The sequence below is a fragment of the Panthera leo genome, chromosome D4 (assembly GCF_018350215.1).
Source record: "Panthera leo isolate Ple1 chromosome D4, P.leo_Ple1_pat1.1, whole genome shotgun sequence".
Taxonomy (NCBI): Eukaryota; Metazoa; Chordata; class Mammalia; order Carnivora; family Felidae; genus Panthera; species Panthera leo.
The window spans coordinates 23,103,642-23,130,977 of NC_056691.1; the positions used below are offsets into that span (position 1 = coordinate 23,103,642).

The following is a 27,336-nucleotide window of genomic DNA, read 5'->3' on the forward strand; positions in this document are numbered from 1 at the left end:
TTTGGAAAATACTCCTCCTTGGAGACAGTCTAACCTAGTGCAGTGTGAAGTCAAGGACCAGACTTTTGTGTGGTGACACAGGTCAGCTGGGAACATGTCACAGCTGACATGTGAGAACATGCTCACAGCTTACATGTGGGAACACCTCACTCTACCAAAAGCCATCTCTGCCACCTCTGGATGGCTGCCTGAAATGCTCTGTGAGAGCTTTATATTAAGGCTTAGGAGTTAGATGTATATGAACTGTGTGAGATGTATGGAATTTTAAATTTTGTTATTCATTTATGCCTTCTTGAGAGTCATACATAATCCAGTTCTGGAAAGCAGGTTCTCAGAAGGCAATAGAAGAAACCTATAAAGACATCGGTGCCAGGAGTGAAAAGGAAAAAGTACCTAAGGGGATGATAGAATAACAAGAACGTTTCTTCTCAGACTTGCCAGCATTTAATAGACAAAGTGAATATTCGTAGCCACACAACTGCTTCAATTGTAGGACTAGGGTGACTCTTTATTTTAAGAAGTCACTTAATGTTTAAAAGAGAGGTGTTGAGAACATTGGGGATTTCACTGTCAGGGCTCTGCTACTTCCTAGCTAGGTGATCTTGAGAAGTCATTTACCCTCTCTTAGCTTCAGTTTTGTTCTTTGATAAAAGGGGCAGTAGATACCTGTCCTGCTTACATCATGGGTGATTGTGAAAACTGCTTGCATCATAGAGTGATTGTGAGGTTGCTGCAAGTAAAATGCTTAGGTGTTGGCAAATCATTTATAATTGATGTTAGCATAGATATTGGCAAATCATTTGTTATTTGATGTTAGCTGTGAACCTCCCCTACTAAATATCAGTGGAGGTAATTTCGGTGCTGTCAAAAAAAAAAAAAAATGATGTACCATCAATCCCTCATTCCTTTAAATTTTGAAGGCTCTTTGGGGTGCCTGGGTGGCTCAGTCAGTTAAGCATCTGACTTCGGCTCAGGTCATGATCTCACAGTTTCTGAGTTTGAGCCCTATGTTGGGCTCTGTGCTGTCAGTTCAGATCCTGGAGCTTGCTTTGGATTCTGTGTCTCCCTCTCCCTCTGCCCCTCCCCTGCTCACACTGTCTCTCTCAAAAAATGAATGAACGTTAAAAAAAATTAATTTTGAAGGAGTTTTTACCAGGTTCTGAAGAAAGTTTTAAGTCAAGAGGCACAAATGGCTGTCTAGGCAAAATATGTATTTGTAAAAGACAAAAGCCATTCATTGACCATCTTCTCAAAGAATCATTAATTTGTATCAGGAAATGGGAGATTTTAGACATGCAGAGAGAGCATCACTTCTAAGAAGCATGATATATTTGAGCATTTATGACCCACGGCACCTGCTGCTTCCCTCATCTATTCCAGAGATCACCTGGCATCCACACATGCAGCAGGACACCTGTCCTGTGTCCTTGTGTAACTCTTAGCCTGTGCAGGGCTTTCCCTGGAGCAGCCCCATGAGGTCCTTAAGGACAGAGACCAGGCCTTACAGGTGCTGTGTCTCCTAGTTTCCAACAGTAAATATTCCTTAAATGAAAACTTGGCTGAGTCTGTATGTCAAGGTCAGGGGGAAGTGGCGCCTCCTGGCAGAGTTTATCCTCAAGGCAGGTTACCTATTCCTGCATAATTGAAAGGAGACTCAGCTGGGCGGGTGTGAAGGCTGTCCTGCCCTTTCCCAGATGATCAAGTAATAGTGCCATGCCAGAGGTGTCAAATAAAGGACATTACAGTTTAAGAAAGACAGGACAGATTAGGAGGCAGTTCAGAGGACAGCTGGAGCTTCTCAACCCTTTTTCTTGGCAACGCACTCTTAGGAAAAGGTTAGATTTACAGAGCCCACAAGTGTAATCAGTCAGCTGAGGCTGCTCCAGACTAGGTTGTGCCCTAAGGCTATGACACTCCTAGGTCCTGTCCTGCCCCCAGAGGACTGAAGGGATCAACAGCTTAGCACCTGGTAACTTATCCTGGCCTTTGGGGAATGGTATGAACTGATGTGTTTCTCCCCAGTCATAGGTTGAAACCCTAATCCCAATGTGAAGGTATTAGGAGTTGGGGACTTGGGGAGGTGATTAGGTCATGAGGGTGAGGTACTCATAAATGGGATTAGTGCTCTTAGGAAAAGAGATCCCAGAAATCTGTCACCCACTTGTAAGGAAAAGATATACCTGGTGTGAAAGTTGATCTCAACAGACATTGAATCTGCCTGTGTCTTGATATTGGACTTCACAGCCTCTAAAACTGTGAAAAATGCATGTGTGTTGTTTAAGACCACTCAGTCTATGGTATTTCTGGTATAACACCCCAACTCACTGAGAAGGGATTTGTACACCTATTAGGGAATTGATGTAGAGAATAGAGACTGTATGTATTTTAAGTAGAGTAAGAAGAAGTAGGGTCAAAGTTTTATGAAAGATTGAAATAAAAGGAGAAACTACATTCTTCAACTTGAAAATACTGGATCGCTTTGTCAAAGGATCTGTGTGTGTGTGTGTGTGTGTGTGTGTAGCATGTCCCCCAATTTTTATGCAGTTTACGCTTCACTAACTTCAGAAAAGTAAGTGCTATACAGGCTTAACCCAAGATTATTTGAAGATTTAATTATTTACATTTATTTTATACTGATTTTAGTTTGGGGAATATTTAAATAATGAATTATTGATTTTAGTTGAGTTGTCCTCTCTGAAGATGGTAAAGGCTGAGTGAACCATAAAACTAAAATGTGGTATGTAACATGTATAAAACTCAGTAAGAGTGAAAAAATTTAAGGTCTATATCTGGATTCATGGAAGGCAAAAACATTCTATAGGAAAGATGGATTTGAGGACATATGTGATCCTGAGTGTAAATTTCTGAGTACAAGCAAATATTTCTGGTACCTTTGCAGACTTTCAAGGCAGTGGAGCCGGTGAGACCCAAGTCAAGGTCTCCAAACAGTAAAGGGGCACCCAAGTAATATATAGGTTTTAGATGGAACAAGCAGAAAATTTCATTAAGTTAAGTATATGATACTCATGAAGTTTTGACATGATTGGGTGGTGGGGCAGTCCAGAGCCGATGGCCAAGAAAGAATTCTTGAAGACATCTTTGGTGCAAAAAGGTGATTTTTTAAAGCACTGGGACAGGACCCATGGGCAGAAAGAGCTGCACTATAGGTGTGAAGGGTGACTATTTTATTCAGTCGGTGGAGATAAAGTCAAGAGAGAGTTCCTAAAGGGATTTTCATATGCTGAAGACTCAGATTATTGGAGGCCTAGCTATTGTCAAGTTAAGGTTGTTTTTCCATCAGGCAAAGCATTAACATTGACAGTAGGGAGTTCCTGAACTTTAGGCTGTTGATGGGATTGCCTTTTTCTGGTAAACTGGTGAAGACTTTTATCAGTTTAGCCATTTGCTTTTTGTCCTTTCTTGTTTTGGGGTAGTTGGGACTGTCCAAGGAATATCACACATATCCCACCTTGGGGGGGGGGTGCGGTGCTAGCTTGTGCTTGCCCCTCAGCTGCCTCATACTCCCTCATCATATCCCCTCTTTTGACCCTTAAATCTTTAAGGTTGTTGAAGGTGGAAGGTCTCACCTTCTGTACCTTCTAACTGCTGAATAGGGGCATAGAGGTGTCTCTACCTATGGGTCAATATTGACCAGATGGGGAACATAAAGGGGAGTTACTATAGTAAAGGCAGCTGAATTCAACGTGGAGAGTAAGGTGGTATCTTTGTGGTTAAAGATCATCTGTCATCGAGAAGTCACTGTAGTGATGGAGTCTTGGCACCAAGATGACAGTCGTCGAAAAAGGCAACAGATTAGGATTAGCATGACCAGAAGAATGAAAAGTCCAGCAGAGACCCTTAAGAGTCAACCATAAACCTCCCCCAAACCTGGAACTTAACCAATCACTGAAAGAGAGAAAGACTTTGTAAGGCCTCAATTTGGGTATTCATATCTTTTAAGAGCCCTGAGACATTTTTGTGATAGTCTGGGATGTATACCCAGCATTCTGTTTTAATAATAGCACGTGTGCCACCTTGGGCCACTGTTAAAACATCTAAAGCCCTTCTATTTTGTAAAACTGCTTTGTGCATCTGTGTGGCTTCAGTGTCCAGTAAGGAGATGCTGTTTTGTGAGTCATTGAGTGCCTTTATAGTGTATTTATTAAGGGCATCCATATGTCAACTTACACTTTCTAACCCTACAGATGGAGCAAACATGGATGCCAAATGATCATACCATTGGAAAACAGATCATGTCCATCTTTATTTTCAACTTGGAAAATTTCTTTTCTCACACTTAGGTCTTTCATCCATTTTGAGTTTATTTTTGTGTATGGTGTAAGAAAGTGGTCAGTTTCATTCTTCTATATGTTTCTGTCCAGTTCTCCCAGCACCATTTGCTAAAGAGACTATCTTTTTTCCATTGAATATTTTCCTGATAGTCAAAGATTGGTTGGCCATACATTTGTGGGTCCACTTCTGGGTTCTCTATCTATTCCATTGGTCTGTCTGTTTTTTGCCAATACCATACTGTCCTGATGATTAGAGCTTTGTAGTAGAGGCTAAAGTCTGGGATTGTGATGCCTCCTGCTTTGAGTTTCTTCTTTAGTATTACTTTGGCTATTCAGGGTCTTTTGTGGTTCCATACAAATTTTAGGATTGTTTGTTCTAGCTTTGAGAAGAATGCTGGTGCAATTTTGATTAAGATTGCACTGAATGTGTAGATTGCCGTGGGTATTAAATTTTAATTTAATATTTACTCTTCCAATCCATGAGCATGGAATGTTTTTCCATTTCTTTGTGTCCTCCTCAATTTCCTTCATAAGCTTTCCACAGTTTTCAGCATACAGTTGAGATCTTTTACATCTTTAGGTAGGTTTATTCCTAGGCATTTTATGGTTCTTGGTGCAATTGTAAATGGGATCAGTTTCTTTTTTTCTCTTTCTCTTGCTTCATTATTGATGTATAAAAAAGCAACCGATTTCTGTATATTTATTTTGTACCCTGACTTTGCTGAATTTGTGTATCACTTCTAGCAGTCTTTTGGTGGAGTCTTTCAGGTTTTCCATGTAGAGTATCATGTTGTCTGCAAAAAGTGAAAGTTTGACTTCTTCGACAATTTTGATGCCTTTGATTTCATTTTGTTGTCTGATTGCTGAGGCTAGGACTTCCAACACTATGTTAAACAGTGGTGCGAGTGGACATCCCTGTTGTGTTTGTGATCTCAGGGGGAAAGCTCTCAATTTTTCCCCATTGAGGATATTAACTGTGGGCTTTTCATATATGGCTTTTATGATGTTGAAGTATGTTCCTTCTATCCTCACTTTCTTGAGGGTTTTTATCAAGAAAGGATGCTGTATATTGTGAAATGTTTTCTGCATCTATTGTCAGGATCATATGGTTTTTATCCTTTCTTTTATTAATGTGATGTATCACATTGATTGATTTGCAAATATTGAACCAGCCCTGCAGCCCAGGAATGAATCCCACTTGATCCTGGTGAATAATTCTTTTTATATGCTGTTGAATTTGATTTGCTACTATCTTGTTGAGAATTTTTGCATCCATGTTCATCAGGGATATTGGCCTGTAGTTATTTTTTGTGGGGTCTCTATCTGGTTTGGGAATTAAAGTAATGCTGGCTTCACAGAATGAGTCAGGAAGTTTTCCTTCCATTTCTCTTTTTGGAACAGCTTGAGAAGGATTGATATGAACTCTGCTTTAAATGTCTGGTAGAATTCCCCAGGGAAGCCATCTGGTCCAGGACTCTTATTTGTTGGGAGATTTTTGATAACTGATTCAATTTCTTTACTAGTTATGGGTCTGTTCAAATTTTCTATTTCTTCTCAGTTGAGTTTTGATAGTGTGTGGGTGTTTAGGAATTTTTCCGTTTCTTCCAGGGTGTCCAGTTTGTTGGCATATAATTTTTCATAGTATTCTCTGATAATTGCTTGTATTTCTGAGGGATTAGTTGTAATAAATCCACTAATCTGAGGGATTAGTTGTAATAAATCAATAAATCATGATTTATTTGGGTCTTCTCTCTTTTCTTTTTGAGAATCCTGGCTAGAGGTTTATTTTTTCAAAAAGCCACCTCTTAGTTTCATTGATCTGTTCTACTGTTTGTGTGTGTGTGTGTGTGTGTGTGTGTGTGTGTGTGTATTCTATATTGTTTATTTCTACTCTGATCTTTATTATTTCTCTTCTTCTGCTGGGTTTGGGGTATCTTTGCTATTCTGCTTGATGTTCCTTTGGGTGTGCTGCTAGATTCTGTATTTGGGATTTTTCTTGCTTCTTGAGATAGGCCTGAATTGCAATGTATTTTCCTCTTAGAACTGCCTTTGCTGCATCCCAGAGGGTTTGGATTGTTGTGTTTTCATTTTTATTTGTTTCCATATATTTTTAAATTTCTTCTTTAATTGCCTGGTTGACCCATTCATTCTTTAGTAGGATGTTCTTTAACCTCCATGCATTTGGAGGTTTTTCAAACTTTTTCCTGTGGTTGATTTCAAGTTTCATAGCATTGTGATCTGAAAGTATGCATGGTATGATCTCAATTCTTTTATATTTATTAAGGGCTGTTTAACATCAAAACCCTAGAGGAGAAAGCAGGCAACAACCTCTTTGACCTCAGCTGCAGCAATTTCTTATGCGGCACATCTTCAAAGGCAAGGGAATTAAAAGCAAAAGTGAACTATTGGGACTTCATCAAGATAAAAAGCTTCTGCAATGCAAAGGAAACAGTCAACAAAACTAAAAAGCAACCAATGGAATGGGAAAAGATATCTGCAAATGACATATTGGATAAAGGGCTAGTATCCAAAATCTATAAAGAAATCCCCAAACTCCACACCCAAAAAACAAATAATCCTGTGAAGAAATGGGCAGAAGACATGAGTAGACACTGTTCCAAAGAAGACATCCAGATAGCCAAGAGACACATGAAACTATGCTCAACATCACTCATCATCAGGGAAATAGAAACCAAAGCCACACTGAGATACAACCACATGCTGGTCAGAGTGGGTAAAATGAACAAATCAGGAGACTGTGGATGCTGGTGAGGATGTAGAGAAACATGAACCCTCTTGCAGTGTTCAAGGGTGCAGCTGCTTTGGAAAACAGTATGGAGGTTCCTCAAAAAATTAAAAATAGAACTACCTATGATCCAGCAACAGCACTGCTAAGAATTTACCCAAGGGATACAGGAGTGCTGTTGCATAGGGGCATATGTACCCCAATGTTTATAGCAGTGCTTTCAACAATAGCGAAATTATGGAAAGAACCTAAATGTCCATCAACTGATGAGTGGATAAAGATGTGGTTTATATATACAGTGGAATACTAATTGGCAATAAGAATAAAATGATGCCATTTGCAGCAACACAGATGGAACTGGAGGGTATTATGCTAAGTGAAATAAGTCAGTCAGAGAAAGACAGATACATGTTTTCACTCATATGTGGATCTTGAGAAACTTAACAGAAGACCATGGGGAAAGGGAAGGGGAAAAATATAGTTACAAACAGAGAGGGAGGGAGGCAAACCACAAGAGATTTAAATACAGAGAACTGCGGGTTGATGGTGGGGGAGGGAGGTGAAAGTGGGTGATGGGCATTGAGGAGGGCACCTGTTGGGATGAGCACTGGGTGTTGTATGTAAGCCAATCTGACAATGAATTATATTTTAAAAAATGAATTTGGAAAGTTAGCTGGGGTAGTGATAATTTTAACCATGTGTCCATGAATCCAGGCAAAACCTAAGGTACAATGACCTATTGATCCTGGAGGGAGGCAGGGCCATAGATTAGTTCCACATATCCAGTTAGTTCCATTTGGAGCTAGCCATCTGACCCCAGGTCGCCCTATCCAAATAGTAGCAAACCAGTTGGTAGCCTGAAGTACAATTGTTTGGGAGCATGTTTCTAGTGGTAGCCAACCTAGATAACGTGTGTTACTTGCCCAGGTATCATATGTATGATTTCTTTGTTCCTAGCCTAAAACTGCCTTTTGGCTGAGCTGTATAATGGTGGATGTGAGCCATAGGAATATATCTCAAATTTGATATGTCATTTTCAGTATAGTGATAAGTAGGGTTTTGTAACTTAGGCACTTGGTGGACATTAATTTGTGGGTTTGCAAAATCAGTTAATATTCTAATAGTTTGAGGGTATGAAAAATTCTGGTTATGTCCCCGCAAATTCCACGTTTTATTCATCATGGGCTGGGAAGAAACATTTTGATTGGTAATAGGTTTATCTTGAAATATAGTATCTTCATATATTATCTCTGAAATGTAAGCATACAGGGAGTGCCAGTTGTAACCTCATACTAGATGTACTCAACATGGGCAAAACTCCACATATCCAGCAAGCCATCTGATTTTGTAGTTCGGCATAATGCTGTGCCCACTGCAGAAAGGAATTTGTCAGCTAAGATACATGCATAGAGAATAAAGAGAAAATATTCAACCTTCATTGTCGTTTGAAGAGGAGTTTGAGATCTTCTACAGGATCACAGGAATAAGAAGGCACATTTGTTTGCTCATTGCTTCCTGTGAAGGAGGTATAGGTTTTATTCTGCATACGTGAGTCCATGAAGATTGCCCCTATAAATTTACTGCAGTGGGAATACATAATATGACCCAATATGGGCCTTTCCATTTTGGAGTTCAGTCTCCTATGTATTTGACTTCCAATCCTTTAGATAAACCATGTCTCTAGGACTTACATGGGGTGGGTTTTCAGTTACAGTTAAATCAAAATCATACTAACTTATGAATTAGATCAGCCTCAAGTGAATAATTTAATAATATATTATAATCTTCATCTACTAACAAGTCCACTGTAAGAAATGGTTTTCCATATAACAACTCAAAAGGGCTGAGTCCCAGAGGTTGCTCTGAAGTGGTTCTTGCTCTGAAAAGTCCTATTGGTAAAAGAGTAACCCAATTTTGCTGGGTCTCTAAGCTAAGTTTAGCATGGTGTCGTTTTAAAATATGATTAGCTTTGTCCGCCTTTCCAGAAGATTGTGGATGTCAAGCTGAATTTAGAAAATATTTGATTTTTAAAGCCTGTGCTATTTGTTGGGTTATTTGTGCAGTAAAAGAAGGACCATTGTCACTTTGCAGGGATTACGGAAGGCCAAATCTGGGAATAATTTCTCATAGTGAAACTTTGGTTACTACTTTGGCCTTTCCAGTTTTGCATGGAAAGGCCTCGATCCACCCGGTGAAAGTATCAACTAACACTGATAGGAATTTATAGCCTTTGCAAGGAGGCATCTGTGTGTAATCAAGCTGCCAGTCCTCTCCTGGATATGATCCACACCTTTGGTTTGGTTTAAAAGTGGGGGTGGGTGCAGACTGCACTCTCTGGGTTTACCTGTGCACAAACAACACAGGATTGGCAGACCTGTTTTATCGTAGCTGTTAAATTTTCTCCATCAAACACATTGCTGATTAAACATCTTAGAGCATCTTTGCCCAAATAGGTAGCTTGGTGTAAACCTTGTATTACCTTCCATTGATTATTTTTGGGTATAAAGATTTTTCCCTCGCTGTTAACAAACCAGTTCCGTGTATCTTTAGTGTAACCTCATTTCTGGGCTATGAGGATCTCCTGGTCTGAATAGCTTGGAGTTATGGACTCCATTGAGGTTAAGACTGGTATTAGATTTAGCGTCTGTTTATTTTGTCCTGCCAATTTGGCTGCACAGTCTGCTAAATTGTTTCCTTTAGATTCTAGGGTCATATCCTTTGATGACCTTTCAGGTGAATCACAGCTACCTCCTTATGTAGGTGTACAGCCTCAAGAAGAGCAAGAATTTCAGGCCCATATTTGATTGGGGAATTATGGCTTGATAACTGTCCCCTTTTCTTCCAAGTTGCTCCATGGTCATGTAACACCAGAAAGGCATATTTGGAGTCAGTAGAAATAGTAATTTTCATACCCTTTGCCAACTGAAGAGCATGAGTAAGTGCTATTTAGTTCAGCCTTTTGAGAAGAAGTGTTGGTTGGAAGGGCTTTTGCCTCAGTGGTCTTAATTAAACTATTGCATATCCAGCTTTTCTTTCTCCTTTATCCATGAAGCAACTACCATCAGTAAACCAACTGTCATCTGCATTTTTAATAGGGGAGTCCTTTAAATCTGGCCTGCTAGAGTAAACAAGATCAATAATTTGTGAGCAATCATGCTCTATCCTGGAAGTATAAATGTCAGGTCCAGGCATAAGGGTAGCTGGGTTTAGAATCTGGCATGCTTTAAGGATTATTTCAGGCATATCTAAAAGCATAGCTTGGTATTTAGTTAGTTGGCCTCCCATCATGCATTGGTAGCCCTTAGTCTCTAGGACACTCTGGACTCGATGTGGAGTCGTCACTGTCAGGGACTGTCCCATACTAAATTTTGAGGCCTCGTCTACCAGGAGGGCTGTTGCAGCCACTGCTGGAAGACAAGCAGCCACCCTGGGGCTACTTTTCAAGTGACTTTGAAACGGAGTCCACCGCTTCTGTCTCATTTCCTAATTTCCGAGTAAGAACTCCCAAGGCTTGTCCCTGTTTCTCTGGTACGTATAAAGTAAAAGTTTTTTCCAAAACCAGGGCTGATGAAAGCCTAACCTTTAATGTTTGAAAAGCCAGCTGGTAAGCTTTTGTCCAGAGTAAAGTTTCCTCAATTAAGGGGAAATCCAGGAATCCATATACGGCAAAAACCTGCCATACCTAGGAAAGTACTTTTTTTTTTTTTTTTTTTTTTTTTTTTTTGGAGTTGGGGGTCCAAGGTGTAATATAGCCTTTTTCCTGTCAAAGGACATGGTATAGTGGTGACCTGGTGTTCGCTCATATCCCAAATATTTTATCTTTTGTTTGGATATTTGCACCATTTTTGGAGAGACACGATACCCTGTCTGCCAAGAAATTAAGTAAAGTTATGGAATTGCTATCAGACATTTCTTTTGTGGGACCACAGATTGAGATATCATCCACATATTGGACTATAGTTCCTTGAGGCAGGGAGATATCATGAAGATCTTTGCTGAGTACAGCCCTGAATAAGTGAGGACTGTCTTGAAATCCCTGAGGCAGGACTGTCCAAGTTAATTGAGCAGCTTGTGGGCTAGAGGGTGAGGCCCACTCAAAGGCAAATAGTGGCTACATTTCCAGACTCAGGAATGCAAAAGAAGGCATCTTTTAAATCCAATATCGTAACCAGTTGGCATCACCGGGGATGTCAAGGTAAGGCTTTAGCTCTCCAAGTATTAAAGAGAATAAGCCACCCTCTTCTTTAGTAAGAGGAAATCTGCTTCCCAGTTTATACATTAAGTCTCATCCAAGTAATGGAGTGAGACAAGACAGAAGAACTAGGAAAACATGAGTAACCGAATGATTTTTATATTTACAGGTGAAAGGCATTGTCTGATGGCACGTTTTAGTTTCTCCTTCTATGCCAACAATTTAATGGTTAGAAAGACAAGTAGGACTGGAATGATGAATAAGAACAGAGTAAGTGGTTCTTGTATCAATAAGGAAATTGATAAACTTACCTCCCACATCCAGGATAATCTGAGGCTCAGTCATCTTGATGTCAGAGGGAGCTGGACCAGCCTCAGGGACCCATCATGTCAGATTTTCCAGTCTCAGCTCTTGGGCAGGGAAGTGAGTGCCTGACCTCCTCTTTCTCTGGAGATGAGGACAGTCTCTCTTCCACTGTCCTTCCTCTTTACAAGCAGGACATGGTCCAGGAAGAGAGCTCTTGTTGAGAAATTCTTTGTTCCAGTATCCCACTTGGTCACATCTGAAACATGGGGTCTTACCTGATCTTTTATCTGGAGCCCACCCTTGACCTTGCCCGTGGTTAGTCCAGTGTTGTTGGGAGTTCACAATAGTGGCAGCCAATATTTGAGCCTATATCTTACCCTGTAATTTAGTCCTCTTCCTGTTCCTGTCTAACTGCTATATCTCTATTATTAAAAGCTCCTGTAGCCACCTCCAAGAGGTATTGAGTAGGAGTTTGAGGGCCTAAAGCCATTTTAGTTAATTTCTGACAGATATCAGGTGCAGCAGATTGGTTTATGAAATGCAGGTTTAAAATGGTCACTCCCTCAGGTGTAGTTAGGCCCAAATTTGTATAGTCATGGATAGTTTCTACTAATTGACACTGAAATACAATGGGATTTTCATCAACTCCTTGGGTGACCCATTGAATCCTGTCACAGTATACAGGTTTAGGGAACCCCTTTTCCTTTCCTTCTATCAGGTAGATAATCATACAATCTTGTCTTTCCCTTCCATGATTATCCTCCTGGTAGTTCCCGTGGGGTTCAGTGTTTGGAGCAGCAGAGCCCCCCACTGGATAGCGTTCACTATCTCTCATCGCTACTTCATTAGCGAACTCCTAGGCTCATGCCCAAATTTGTTCTTCTTCCTCAGGGGTACAACAATGAGCTAGTATGATATATATATATCTTGCCAAGTGAAATCAAACATAATAGATACTTGTTGAAAGTCCTCAATAAGTTGAGAAGGGTTCTCAGAATACTGTCCTAGTTGTTTTATCTGAGCTAGGTCTGTCATGGAGAAGAGCACATGGACTCTAATTGTGCCCATTTCTCCATTAGCGGCCTCCATAAGAGGATGCATTCCAAACGTGGGTGGAACTCCTGGAAGATAGGGGTTTCCTCTCCTAGTATGTCTAGCTGGCCTGGAGGCAGAGCGGTCTTGGGGTCTATAAGGAGAAGGGATAGTAACAGAACAAGCCTCCTCTTTGGACAGGCCAGTGATTGCCCCTGAAGCCAAGGCCTACTAGGAGGAATGGGCCTATTTAGACAATCATTATCCAATATGTCCCAAGTGGGTCTATTAACCTGCTAGGTCATTAGGCACATTCTGCAAGAGGCCCTCAGGTCCAATTCCTCATTTAGAGCCATAAAAGCCTAGACATAGGGGACTTCAGTTCACCTGCCTTGCTTCTTGCAGAAGAGATTCAAACAATAGATCATATTGAAGCGTAATGTCCCATTAATGGCCACTTTCCTTGTCTCCTAAGGGGTACTGAAGCCATGTCTTGTTACAGTAGGAGATTAGTTTTTCTTCTTTAGATCTTGTAATCCAAATTGTTTCCAGTGGTCCAAAAGGCATCCGAAGGGAGATTCCTTGGGGACAGAAGAAGAGGCTCCCATGCTTCTCCTTAGGAGAAAAGTAGAGAGAAAAGAAAGAGAAGGTCCATTATCCCTGAGAATGACCCCCAACTCCCAGGTGGCATCCCTTGTGCAGGATATGTCGAAGGTTCCTGGTGTCAAAGTGACGGGAGATGTTTCTTGAAGTTGCTATGACCACCAATCAGCCAACCAAGGACTCCTGAAGGGGGAATGCTACCATCCCCCTGCTTCCCCATTGCATTCTAGATTAGACGGGTGCCTGTTGTAGGGACCAAAATAATGTACCCTGAAAGCAGTGCCCTAAAAGACCATGCCTTGAAGAATATGCCCTGATGGCCATGCCTTGATTACTTAGTCTTTGATGAGCATGCTGTGGAGGCCATGCTTTAGTTTCTCAAAAAACCTAAGATTTTTAGCCCATGAAAAACACGAGAAAATTTACGGGGTGGGGGAGAGCTACCCCATTTTGTATTTTAAGTAGTTAGTAGAGGATAATGACTGAAAACAGTAAAGAGAGGAATCCATCATGATCTAAGTGACATTCCAACACATATAGCCTTTACAGCCAACTTCCCTAGAAAACAGTCCCTGACTGGGTTTTAATTCCTGTGAGTAGGACCCCTTGGAAGTCACCCAGGTCACTCCTAGGAGGATACCCCAGGGATAAGTCCTGGGCTTTTCCACCCATTTCCCAAAGGGAGAGGCTGGCCAAGACAGAAAGAGGAGATTTCCACCGATACCCAAACTGGAGGTCAGGGATCAGGTTCTGCCTACAGCCTTCAGGCATCCACTAAAGAGTAGCCTTGGCCAGGATTCATCAGTTCCTGTTCGGCCTCCGATTGAGGTTTTCCTCAAAAGGAAATTGGGATTGCACGATGCCAATGTTCCCAACTACATTGGGGGATCAGATGGGGGGAGACCAAGGATCCTGTCACCAGAGACTTGAGAATGGCAGCCTCGCTGTTTGCTGTTAACTGGCTGAAGGGTGCCCGTTATGTGGTTTAAGAGTTTTGTTGAGGAGATAAAGAAAAGAGGGGGTGCTGCCTGCTCTTTCCTTACAGATAGAAGATGTTGATATCCCAGACGAGCCCCCATAGTAAGGTTGCAGGGTTTTTTACCACAGTACCTGGGATTCGTTGTCTTGCCGCTTCAAGAATGAAGAGGTGGACACAAAATGTGTAGCAGGCACAAGTTTATTAGAGTATAAGTTTAGAAAATAAGAATAGTAGGAAAACTCTCTTTATAGCGAGGGGACATTCAAAAGTGAATGCCCGCAGACTATAGGCAAAGATCTTTGTTTTATAAGGGTCTGGTTAGCACCCCCTTCCCTTCTCCCTCATTCCTTCTCAGGTTCTACCATTATTGACTGGACAGCTGTAGGTGCTGGGTTGTCCATTCCTGACTGGCTCAACTCCATTGTGTGAGGAGTCAGGCTGGTTATACTGTCCCCTGTATGACGTAAGTTTTATGGTTTAGCTAGGTATTTTGATTGTCAAATTCCTGACGGGAACCTGAGGGGGAGTAGGTGCGTCTCTTCCATTCTTAACAGGGACCTTAGGCCCGAGGGGGTTTGTTGTAGTCAAACACTTGCAGCATTGTTCCCAAATATGTGTTTTTCCCCTTCTAGGGACCTCAGGTCCTAACCCTTCCCTCTCTGCCATCTTATCCTGTTTCCCTATTATAGTGGTGCCCTTCCATTTTGGAATTAAATCCCCCTTTTCTTTTTTTCTTTTTCTTTCTTTCTTTCTTTCTTTCTTTCTTTCTTTCTTTCTTCTTTCTCTTTTCTTTCTTTTTCTTTCTCTTTCTTTCTTTCTTTCTTTCTTCTCTTTCCTTTTCTCTTTCTTCCTTCCTTCCTCCCTCCCTACTTCCCTTTCTTCCTTCCTTCCTTCCTTCCTTCCTTCCTTCCTTCCTTCCTTCCTGTCTGTCAGCCTGTCTGTCTGTCTGCCTGCCTGCCTGCCTTTTAAATAAACCAGTCTTCTCAGTTCTAGTAACTGTCAGATCAGGTTTAGGGAGGACATGGTCGGCATACTCGTTTAGATATTTATGAATCACCCAGGCCTCAAATGAATAATTTAATAAAGCACTATAGTTTTATCTATTGATAGGTCTACAGTGAGAAAAGTCTTTTATGTACAATTGGTGCAGGAATCCATCCCATTTTCCAGTCACTTAAGTAATCATATGCCCATGGTGTCTTGTTATTATCTGCACAGAATAACAAGCACAAAGATTGGCATATCTGTGCTACTGTCACCATTGCTCTGAAGTTTGCTTCAAGTTGTCTAGTTTAGGCTACGATTTAAAGCAATCAGAACTAGAATTCACATCAATAAAGGTATGTCATTGAAACTTTTTTTTTCTCTCTCAACCCCTCATTTCCAGAGATAGCCAAATGAAGACTATTTTGCTTGTAAAACAAGTCTAATTTTGATTTGGTCTTGGGGCTCCTGGGTGGTTCAGTCAGTTCAGCATCCAACTTGGGCTGGGGTCATGATCTCATGGTTCGTGGGTTAGAGCCCCGCAGCACAGAACCTGGAGCCTGCTTCAGGTTCTGTGTTTCCCTTTCTCTGCACCTCCCTCACTTGCACTCTGTCTCTCTACTCTCAAAAATAAATTAAAAAAAAGAAAAGAGATTCCAATGTGGAGTCTAGGTGAATGTGCATGTAATGGTTAGCCTATTAATATGGCTGTATCCAGAGGTTATGCAGTGTAAATTCTTACCAGAGACTCTGTATAAGGGCAGGTCAACAAGGAAGAAGGCATGAGAAAATGAGTGAGAGCTGAGGTAAGTATCCATCCCTTTCCAAATTAAGTCCCATGATTAGAGTGGAAATTTTTATTTTTGCCCCCTCTCATGGCATGAGGGAAAGATCTCCCCAAAGTCTCCCTGTGTGCTTCCAGAATGCTGACTCACTACCAGGCTTCACAGTGGAGTATGTTCATTAGACCACAGTTTCTCAAACTTTCTGTGGTGGAGGACCAGTTTGCTTCCTCCCCTGCTCCTCCGTCTACTGTGGGCTGATACTTTCATAAAATACAATGTAAATGAATCACTGAAAAAATGACACACAAAACAAGACAAACAAAATACAAACCTGAGATTTAAATTACTAGGTTCAAATATTCTGTCAAATTGCAACAGACAAAATACATCAGTGGTAACCTAGTGGGGCAGGAGGAATGAGAAGACTGAAGGATGCATGAAACCTACGGGGAAAAGCTTCTTTTTTGAATAATGAAAAAGTTCTAAAGTTGACTGTGGTGACTGAATGCACAACACTGTGAATACACTAAAAGCCACTGAATTGTACACTTTTAGTGGGTGAATTGTAGGGTATGTGAATTAAGTCTCAATAAAGTGGTCTAAAACAAAAGATTATAGGAGCTTTATTCATACTTGCCAAACCTGGGAAGCAGCCAAGGTGTCCTTCCATAGGTGAGTGGATAAATCAACTCTGGTTTCTCCAGACAGTGGATATTATCCAACGCTAAAAGGGCATAAGCCACTAAGTCATGAAAACACATGGAAGATCCTTAAATGCTTATTACTAAGTGGAAGAAGCCAATCTGAAAAGGCCACACACTGTATAATCATACGATATGAAAGTCTGGAAAAGAAACAACTCTGAAGACAGTAAAAAAATCAGTGGGTGCCAGGGATAAGGGGGCAAGATGGGATGAACAGGCAGAGCACAGAGGATTTTAGGGCAGTGCAACTACTCTGTGTGACACTACAGTGGAGGACACATGTCATCACACATGTTCAAGCCCATAGAACGTCCAACACCAAGAGTGAACGCTAATGTAAAGTATGACTTTGAGTGATAGTGATGTGTCAGTGTAGGTCCACTGATTGTAATAACTGCCCCATGCTGGTTCTGGGCGTTGATAGTGGGGGGAGGCTGTGTGTGTGTGTGGTAGGGAGGAAGAGGGGCATATGGGAACTCTGTACTTTCTGCCCAGTTGTGCTGTGAACCTAAAACTGCTCTACAGAAAGAAAAAGAGAAGGAGGAAACAGAAGAAAGAAGAGGAAGAAGAAGTCCCGAATACCTCACAAGGCTCAGCTCAGTTGGCACCTGTTGTAAAAATTTCTCTGGCCTTCTCTCTTCTCCTTCCTGGGAGAAGAATTGATTACTCTGATTTCTGCGTTTTCATTATGTTCTTATTCCTACTTCCTTTACTGTTCATACCACTTTTCATAGCCATTTACAGGACTCACTAAACTATGACCCGCCCAAGCGTTGAGGCGATACCATATTTTGTTGATATTTCTACTAGAAATACTACACTGTAGAGTTCAATAAAAGTTTGGTGTGTGATGGAACGAGAGACATTTTATAGCCAGTTAGTATCTTAAATGCAGTTTAAACAGATTTTGCCCAAGACTCTGTTCTATAGGCTTTTTGGAATCCTTAAAATAGCCGTTCCCCATGTGGCTCATCCCAGGGACAGTGATGAGGATGGGAAAGAGAGAGCACTGGGGACTGGTCCTACGAAATGGAAAACATATGAGAATCATTTTTTAAATCTTTTTTAATGTGGGGCACCTGGGTGACTCAGTCGGTTGAGCGTCCGACTTCAGCTCAGGTCGTGATCTCAAGGTTCATGGGTTCGACCCCCACATCAGGCTCTGTGGTGGTAGCTCGGAGCCTGGAGCCTGAATCGGATTCTGTGTCCCTCTCTCTCTGCCGCTCCCCTGCTCACCATCTGTCTCTCTGTCTCACTCTCAAAAATAAATAAAAACATTTGAAATGTTTTTTAATGTTTGTTTTTTGAGAGAGAGAGAGAGAGAGAGAGAGAGACCATGAGCAGGGGAGAGACAGAGAGAGAGGGAAACACAGAATCCTGGAGACACAGTCCCCAGGAAGATGTCACAGCTGACATGTGAGAACACCTCACTCTACCAAAAGCCATCTCTGCTACCTCGGGATGGCTGCCTGAACTGCTCCTGTGAGAGCTTTATATTAAGGCTTAAGGGTTAGATGTATGTAAACTCTGTGAGATGTATGGCATGTTAAGATTTGTTATTCATTTATGACTTCCTGAGAGTCGTACATAATCTAGTTCTTGAAAGCAGGTTCTCAGAGGGCAATAGAAGAAACCTATAAAGACTTTGGTGCCACGAATGAAAAGGAAAAAGTACCTAAGGGGATGATAGAATAACAACAACAAAAATTTTCTTCTAGCATGTAATACACAAAGTAAATATTCGTAGCCACACAACTGCTTTAATTGTAGGACTAGGGTGACTCTTTATTTTAAGAAGTCACTTAATGTTTAAAAGAGGTGTTGAGAACATTGGGGATTTCATTGTCAGGGCTCTGCTATTTTCTAGCTAGGTGATCTTGAGAAGTCATTTACCCTCTCTTAGCTTCAGTTTTGTTCTTTGATAAAAGGGGCAGTACATACCTGTCCTGCTTACATCAACGGGTGATTGTGAAAACTGCTTGCATCATAGGGTGAATTTGAGGTTGCTGCAAGTAAAATGCTTAAGTGTTGGCAAATGATTTATAATTGATGTTAGCATAGACATTGGCAAATTATTTGTATTTGATGTTAGCTGTGAACCTCTCCTACTAAATATCAGTGGAGGTAATTTCAGTGCTGTCAACAACAACAAAAAACCCCCCAAAAACAGGTGTACCATCAATCCCTCATTCCTTTAAATTTTGAAGGCTCTTTGGGGCGCCTGGGTGGCTCAGTTGGTTAAACGTCCCACTTCAGCTCAGGTCATGATATCACAGTTTCCAGAGGGCCAAAAGGCATCTGAAGGGAGATTCCTTGGGGACGGAAGAAGAAGCTCCTATGCTTCTGTTTAGAGGAAAGGAGAAAAGGGGGAGAAGATCCATTAACCCTGAGAATGACCCCCAACTCCCAGGTGGCATCCCTTGTGCAGGATATGTCAAAGGTTCCTGGTTTCAAAGTGACTGGAGGTGTTTCTTGAAGTTGCTATGACCACCAATCAGCCAACCAAGGACTCCTGAAGGGGGAATGCTACCATCCCCCTGCTTCCCCATTGCATTCTAGATTACAGACTGGTGCCTGTTGTAGCGACCAAAATAATGTACCCTGAAAGCAGTGCCCTAAAAGGCTATGCCTTGAAGAATATGCCCTGATGGCCATGGCTTGATTACCTAGTCTTTGATGAACATGCTGTGGAGGCCATGCTTTAGTTTCTCGAAAAACCTAAGATTTTTAGCCCATGAAAAACACGAGAAAATTTACGGGGTGGGGGAGAGCTACCCCATTTTGTATTTTAATTAGTTAGTAGAGGATATTGACTGAAAACAGTAAAGAGAGGAATCCATCATGATCTAAGTGACATTCCAAAACATATAGCCTTTACAGCCAACTTCCCTAGAAAACGGTCCCTGACTGGGTTTTAATTCAATCAGGTACTGATTTGGCTGGCTCCCAGTGGAGGTCTCCCAGCCTGAAGCAGCTAGATCAGAGATGTGGAGGAGATCACATCAGACCAATGAGGAGGAAACCTCACATGAGAGTCTTAAGATTGGCAGCTGTCCTGGTTATTTAGGTGGCTGTCCCATGCCCAAGACAGACAACTTTGTATAAAGGACAGGAATAAAGAGAGGGCATCAAGTTTCTGGGTCTTATTACCATTCTAGCCAGGGTACTAACTTCCAGCCAAAAGGCAGGCTTTCTTCTCCCTGTAGAGTAGCCATGGGTTAGAGAATTGCAGCCTGAGAAATCGATATGAAAGTGTTCCAATAAGACCATATTTCTTGGAAAGCCCCTGAAATAAGAGTAAAGGAAGAAAAGAGAGTATACTCACTGAATTTGCACCGTCTGAGAGTCCCAATGAAAAGACTCAACGTGCCATGCTGGGGACCAAATGATGAAGTTTTGAGGTGACGGTGGGGGGACGGTCTGGAGCCGATGGCCAAGAAAGAATTCTTGAAGATGTCTTTGGTACAAAAAGGTGGTTTTATTAAAGCACAGGGACAGGACCCATGGGCAGAAAGAGCTGGACTATAAGTGTTGGGGGATACTTTTATGGAGTAGGGGGAGACAAAGTCAAGAGAGAGTTCCTAAAGGGATTTTCATAGTCTAAAGACTCAGATAATTGGAGGCCTGGCTATAGTCAGGATAAGGTTGTTTTTCCCTCAGGCAAAGCATTAACATTAAGACAGTAGGGGGTTCCTGGACATTAGGCTGTTGACAGGATTGCCTTTTTCTGGTGAACTGGTGGAGACTCTTTATCAGTTCAGCCATTTGTTTTTTGTCCTTTCTTGGTTTTGAGTAGCCTGGAGTTATCTAAGGAATATCACACATTGCCCACAGTTGGCAGGTAGGGGATTGTGTGCTAGCTTGTGCTTGGCCCCTCAGCCAGCCTCATGCTCCCTCGTCAATATGATGAAAAGATGAGGTAGGAAAACAGGATGGCAGGGTAGGGCAGAGGGACCTGCAGGAGGAGAGGTGGAGGGACCTTCTGGGCTGGTAGGTGGGGGAGGGGTTTGGGGCACACCCTCTCCAATTGTCCCCTCCCTCAACCCTCAGAAACCTTTTGTGACTTTTCAGTGCTCTGTGATGTAAGCCTGGAGAGTTATATAGTCAGGCATCGGCACACTCGCAGCTCAGTTACCTATAGGCAGCCTTGCTGTTCAGTTACCTATAGGCAGCTTTGTGATTCTCTCATTTCAGAATAGTGCTACTGAACCATGTTGTGCTTTGGCTCAACATGCTTTGAGACTGACCCCAACTTCACCTTCTTGTATGGGTTGGGGTTGCTTCTTCTGTTCCTGTGCTACCTGATGGGGATTCCATTTCCAACTGGGAACACCAAACCCATCCAAAAGGTAAGGAATCCTGGGGGAGTCCTGAACAGACATTCGTATTGTTTCTACTTCTAGTCCCAAATTTTAAAATGAGTTTGGTAGGATTAGACACAACTAAAATGGGAAGTCTAAAAGAAGAGACATTCACTCCTCTAAGAAGAGAGATCTGGCAGGGCTAAGGGTTAAGAAAGTACTAAGGTTTAGTACTTATCTGGCTGTGGTGGCGGGTCTTGGACAAAATCCCAAACATAAGGATTCTGTAGTCTTAGTTTGGGTTTAGAGAGTATGGGATGTGTGTAAGAGAACAAGGTTCCCCAGCACTTGATCATGGGTCACCTTCTCATGTAAGATTTTACTCGACCGAGCCTTCATGTTGGGCTGATCAGGAGAAGAGTGCTAAGCCTCTGAGACACACTGAGCAGAGACTAGGGTCCAAGCTCTGTCCCAGGATACAGGGTCCTACCTGATGGAGCACTGATGTGACTGTTAGTCCTCCGTTTCTGTTTTTTTTCCTTATGTTAGAAAGTATACACATGCGCACGTGCGCATACACACACACACACAGACACACACACACACACACACACAGGGTGGCCCCAGGAGGAGCAGAGAGAGGGAGAGAGAGAATACCAAGCGGTCTCTGCTCTGACAGCACAGATGGGGACCTTGAATTCACTGGAGACCAGTGACCAGAGATCATGACCTGAGCCGAAATCAAGTGTCAAACACTTAACTGTCTGAGCCACCCAGGCACCCCAAGAATGTCTCCATTTCTGAGAGCAGAGTGAGAGATGAGTCCCAGGGTCCTCATTCTTTCATTTTCATTCTAGCGTCAGGGCAGAGCCAAGAGGAGGAGGAAAGGCGGTACACTGAAAGGTAAGGTTCTGCTTGTTCCACATGAGCTCTCCAAGGGTGACCCTTCCTGTCCTTTCCATGAGGTTCCAGTTCCATGATTTCTGAGGATGTCAGCTACTAGACACAGTGCCCCCCTGAAAATGGAGGCCTCAGAACACTCAGAACTGGAGGCCCTTAGATTCCTTGCTCTGCCCAGCCCTGAGTGTGGAGCCATGGTGGACCTGGGCAATCAATGGTTGTTGCCCAGTGGTGGCCGTGTGAGATGTCAGGAGTCAGAACTTCTGTCTCCTGATTTTGTGCAAGACCTGTGACGTCACGGATACTCAGGATTCCTCCCTGAGGTAAGCACTGACTTCTGTGCTTCACAGAGGTGGTTTGAGCATCACATGATGTAATGTAAATGAAATACTTTAATGCTATACCATGTGTCACATCATTGACCATTTGACCTCATCTACCGATTATTGGGGCATCCAGAATCTAATATCGCAAGGGTGTGTCACAAAGGGACTCCTGTATAATACCTGTGTTTCCACCTTCACTACATATAACCCACTCTCCTGGTTTCCCAGGTTGGAAATGCCTTCAGAGAGAAGAGGAAGAGATAAGGACGCTGATGTGTAATATAAGGAGGTGACTACTCTTTCCCCTTCTATCCTGATCCCTCCTAGAGCATGATTTATGCAATTGTATGAATTCAGTGCAACCTGCCAGTCATGGGAGGGGGGTAGCCATAGGAACGGGTACGTGAATGAGGACCCTGGGGTGAAGGTTACTGAGTATATTATGAAGTCATAAATGTGGGGCATTGTGAAGGAGCAGCAGGCTTCAGGTGGCCCCTCCCTTGGCAGGTCAGCATGGGCTCCTTCCCTTGTTCTGGCCCTGGCTGCAGCTTTGTACCTCCTGTCTCCTGCAGCCCCCTAGGCCGGCAACGTGATACAATCCACTTTCGTCAACTGTTATGTCCAGACCCCTTCTGTGAGGTGTGTAATAACACAACTGCTGAGATCAATCGGATGCTGTACCCAGAGGCCCTCGAAGATGCTACTTCCTTGGGGTCCACAGCTCCTGTGACTGACTCATTGTTCACTTCATCCCCTGCCTTCTCAGCAGACCCTCCAGGAGACCTAATATCAGCTTCTCTGCCTGAGCCTTCCCTGCCACTTGCCTCCACCTTCCCACCTAACCCAATGACCCCCTTGGCTGACTATGTTCCACTCTCACCACCGGATCACTCTTGGCCACCACAGCCTTGTCCTCCCTTGGAATCTGATTTCCCTGAGGACCATTTCCCACCCCAACCCCTTGCCGTTTCCCCTCTCCCACCATGTGATGCTCAGACAGTGGACCCTGTTGTTCAACCAGAGGCCAAATTGTCTCTAAATACCATCTTCTCTCTTGACTCCCCCGTTTCCCAAGATGTCAACTCCTTATCGGAGTTGTCCCAGACAAAGAATCCCACTGAGACCTGTGCTTGTCATCATGCACCACCAACCCTGTCTGTTTCACCACCACCAGACAGCACTTTAACTGTGGCTCAATCTAAATCAGTTTCCATCACCTTGAAGCCTGTTCCAGAGAACTCATCTCCAGATGGCCCTGTTGGATTGTCCACTCATATCCCAACAACCACAGGCACTGACCATGCAAGCTTGTGTGTCTCAGACTTCTCTTGGTGCAAAACTCATGCCAAAGACTTCTTCCCTTCTACCTTGGCTCAATGTGATTTCAGCCAAGAGATTCTTGCCCTCCGTTCTGAGGGTTCTTCCAGGGGAGACCCTGTGCCCTACGTTGTAGAGCCTGGCAGCCTGTCTTTCCTCAGCCCTGAAGTCCTGGCACTTCTGGAGAAACAAGTCCAAAAGAGGAGTGATTTCTTGATATGGAAGGGAAAGAAGGGTTCTTTTCCAAAACAACTCAGGCCAGACTACACACTAAATTCTTTGGGAAAAATGTCAGAGTCAGTTGCTGCCCAGCCTGACTTGGCAGCCTCCCTTCCTTTCTGGAACAGCAAAGACAAATCAAAGGAGCTACATGTGCATCAGCAGCCCCCCTATCCTACAACCTTGGTAGAGGTCCATTTACAGCCAACACCTTTGCAGCTCTTCTGGGGTCTCCCAACTCTGGATACTGAGTCTTTGCCCCCTGTTGCCCATGTCTCAGAGGATTGTTCCTCAACCTTTATTTTCAATAGAATCTCTACCTCCACAGACCAGGAATCCCCAGGACTTCCCCCTCCACTTCCTCAGGCCCTGCCTGAGATCCAGCCTCAACCCCAGCCTCAACCCCAGCCTCAACCCCAGCCCCTACCTCCCCCTCAAGTCCAGCCTGAGACCTACCTTCAGTCCCCACTCCCAATCCTGCCATCTAGTCCTCTACCCCAGATTAAGAGCTGTGGAGTGTGTTTTCATAGACCCCAGAATGAGTTGGAGTCTCTCATCCCCTCTGAAATTCAAGACCTAGAATGGAATGTTTTGCAGAAGCAACAGGCAAGTTTGTGGGGTTTACCCGCTGTGGTTCAAAGATCCCATGAGGCCTTTTGTCCTTCGGCTCCTAACTTGTCTAACCGCCGGGCCTTCCAGGCCCATGGTGCAGTCTCTATCCTTCCTGGACAGTTTCCTCTCAGTGATGAGCTTCGTAAGAAACTAGAGCATCACCTCCGAAAGAGGCTCATCCAGCACCGGTGGGGCCTTCCCCGCAGGATCCATGAGTCTCTATCACTGATGAGGCCTCCGAAGAATTTTTCAAACATACCTGAGGTGGGGCACTATCGTAGACTCCAACAGACCTCTAAGAGTCAGAGTAGCAACACTCTAAATGTTGGGTTGAGCCAACCTGAAAGCTTCCATGAGGGGGACTCAGAAATGCTTCAGCTAGAGGACCCCTTTGGGAAGGATCTGGGAAACAACCCAGAGAATGGGCCAAAAGATCATCTGTTGAGTGACCCAGAGAGCTCTTCAGATAAGGATATGGGGTATGATGCTGAGGAAGAACTTATGAGTCCACCCGAGAATACATCAAGGGCATCTGTGGAGAGACTAGGCCAAAGGCAACTTGAAAATGTCCTCAGAACACATCTGAGCAAAAAGTTGGAGGAAATCAATGAGGGTCAGCTCCCCGGGACCGTGCATAGTTCATGGCATACTATGAATCAGACATTGCTTCATCCTGAGAAATCCCACACTGAAATACAACAGAGAGTTCTGCCACCATCAGTGGGTGGGGAATATTGCCTGAATACCTCCCGGGAGCTTTCCTTCATTGAATCCAATGCACAGCAGATGCCGGAGTCCCATATTAAACAATGCCATCACAGAATGGTAGAGGGCCTTCCCCCTAAGGACCTTGAATCCATAGCTATCTTTAAATTGAAAGAGGCCCCATCCCAGTCCTTATCCCATTCGAACCTGGCCTGCTCAACCAACCTGATTTCTGGGTCCAACTCAAAATCTGGGGACTTCAAGTCCCTTAGAGGAAGCTCTAAATCTCTCCATGGAGACAAAGTGGGAACAGCAAATTCAGCCCCCATCCTGGATCATTCTCTCCCTGCCACCTCAACTGTGGGCAAGGAAGGACAGGGAATCCCAGCAAAATCACCGCGTCCTATCAACCATGGGCTTGCAGAGGAAGTTCAGGAAATGAAGGATGGCAGACAGATTCTTCAACCTATCAGACAGAGCAGCATAGGCAAAGCAAGCCAGACACAGACTGTATCAGCCAACAGATGGCCCTCAAGGCAAGCTGGCACCAGGCATGAGCCAAAGGATAAGACCGTAAATCCCAGCGATAGAGTCAAGATGCAACAGGGCAAGATGGTGGTGAATCCAGAACCTGTTTCTGTGCCCAAAGTGTCCAGGGAGTCATTCAGGGTTGAGAAGCCAGATGGGCGTCAATCAAAACCTAGAGATATCTTGACAACCAGCCAGCCAGGAAGCCCCCAAATGATAAATGTGAATGCAAATGAGGACAAACATACTGTGACCATTAAAAGCCACCCAGCAAACACATCAATTCCCCAGGATCCTAATTTAACAGAACGGCTGTATAAGGAATTGAAGCTTCAATTGGAGCAAAGACAGCAGAGGTGGGCCCAGAGCAAAGACAACGACCTGCCCCCCTCGACTTCCAAGGCCTCCCTGACTCATGACCAGGAGGACTCCAGTGGGGACATGGGAGCTTCCCAGGTGCTTCACGTCCATGTGCAGGACACAGGAATTAGCACGGAACAGCAGCAGGATACTTGGGTCTCTAAGCATGTCTTAAGGAAGCACCAGCACAAGAATCTCCCACCAGCTACAGAGACAGTGAGCCCTCCGTGTTCCAAAGCACAAGAGTTTGGTGGAGGGGATGCAGGGTTGGGGACATCCCAGCCTATAAGGAAGAGTTGCCCTCCCCGGGACGTGGCACTGGCAGAGAAGCCTGGGAGCCAATCCTCCCGCACCCTATCACAGAAAGGTCAGCCTCCCCGTGAAAGCCTTTTTAGAAAAAAAGTGAAGGCTATTTTACAATGGCTTAATCCTGGCAGAAAGTGCAAAAGACAAGAAAACTCCCAGGAAAAGGGCATCCTGCCATGTGTGCAAAGCAGAGGCATGGTTCAAGGTAGAGCTGCCTTTACTGGGAGGACCGAAGCTCAGAAACTCAGGAAAGATGTTGGGAAGTTCTTAGAAGAGAAGATGGGGCACCGGCATGCTACAGATAGCGCCTGTCCTCAACAGCCCCTTCTGTCCTCAGCCAAGTTTGGGAAAACTCGGAAGGAAGCACAAGTGCAGGCCCAGGCACAGCCTGCCCAGGGGCCTCCTCTCAGCTACAGGGCTCCCTCCTGTAAAGAGAGAAATACCAAGTCCTGTCACCAACAAGCTGTCTTTGTGGGCCACAGCCATTGTCCAAGTATTAGACAGATCAGGGACAAGGGCAGACACCCCCAGGAAGCTGTGGCACTTAAGGGCCAGCTGCTGTGTCAGAACCATCGCCTGTCTGTGCCCCACAGGGAGCCTGTGCCCCACCCACACTGCACCTGCAGGCATCAAGCTGGCCAGGGGCCTCCAGCCACTCTCACCAGTGCTAAAGGCACGGTATTTGGAGATCTGTGTCTATCATTTAGACAGAAAACCCTTGTCCAGAATTTCGAGAGGGGGAAATTTCGCAGCCCGAATCCCACAAAATAATCCCTTTGATTCTCCCCAATAAACATTCCTCTAACAGTGATGTCTGTTCTGTGTACTGTGTTGGTTCAAGGTGACCAGTCCCCCTGTTGAGGGGGATCTCTTGGGGGACCATGTAGTCCAAGCCCATTTCCTCTCTGATGAAACTTGAGGAGATGGGCTCTGTTCTCCTGCCTCTTAGCAGCTCTCTCCTTTACCCTCTTTGAACGCTTTATACCTTTTAGAGTAAGTCTTCTCTATCTGAGGAGGATCAAAGACAGGTATAGTTTTCAGAACATAATGATTAAGCCACTGTTTCCTTCTTGCCTGCTAGTGTTACAGTGGCTTCCAGTTACCAGAGGATCCCACAGGTGGGTGAACTCTGAATGGGA

The 27,336-nt window shown here is 43.7% G+C and overlaps 1 protein-coding gene across 3 annotated transcripts; it reads left to right on the top strand.

Annotated features, from left to right (window-relative positions):
* The first annotated feature begins 20,599 nt into the window (after positions 1-20,599).
* LOC122205511 (spermatogenesis-associated protein 31D4-like) lies at positions 20,600-27,008 on the top strand. Of its 3 annotated transcripts, XM_042913927.1 has the most exons (5): positions 20,600-20,613; positions 20,818-20,972; positions 21,782-21,827; positions 22,379-22,439; positions 22,723-27,008. In XM_042913927.1, the coding sequence occupies exons 2-5, from the start codon at positions 20,835-20,837 to the stop codon at positions 26,966-26,968; spliced, it is 4,491 nt and encodes a 1,496-aa protein (XP_042769861.1). In that variant the 5' UTR covers positions 20,600-20,613; positions 20,818-20,834; the 3' UTR covers positions 26,969-27,008. The 3 variants fall into 3 exon arrangements, with proteins under 3 accessions (XP_042769861.1, XP_042769860.1, XP_042769862.1); XM_042913926.1 differs by lacking the exon at positions 20,600-20,613 and having other exon boundaries at positions 20,745-20,972; XM_042913928.1 differs by lacking the exon at positions 20,600-20,613 and having other exon boundaries at positions 20,942-20,972; positions 21,782-22,147.
* Positions 27,009-27,336: the final 328 nt, after the last annotated feature.

Bases quoted from the DNA above. Each gene is read 5' to 3' on its own strand.
- LOC122205511 (XM_042913927.1), top strand. From the start codon at position 20,835: ATGTTGTGCTTTGGCTCAACATGCTTTGAGACTGACCCCAACTTCACC. The intron at 20,973-21,781 runs GTAAGGAATCCT...TTTTCATTCTAG, and splicing joins ACACCAAACCCATCCAAAAG to CGTCAGGGCAGAGCCAAGAG. The intron at 21,828-22,378 runs GTAAGGTTCTGC...CTGGTTTCCCAG, and splicing joins GAAAGGCGGTACACTGAAAG to GTTGGAAATGCCTTCAGAGA.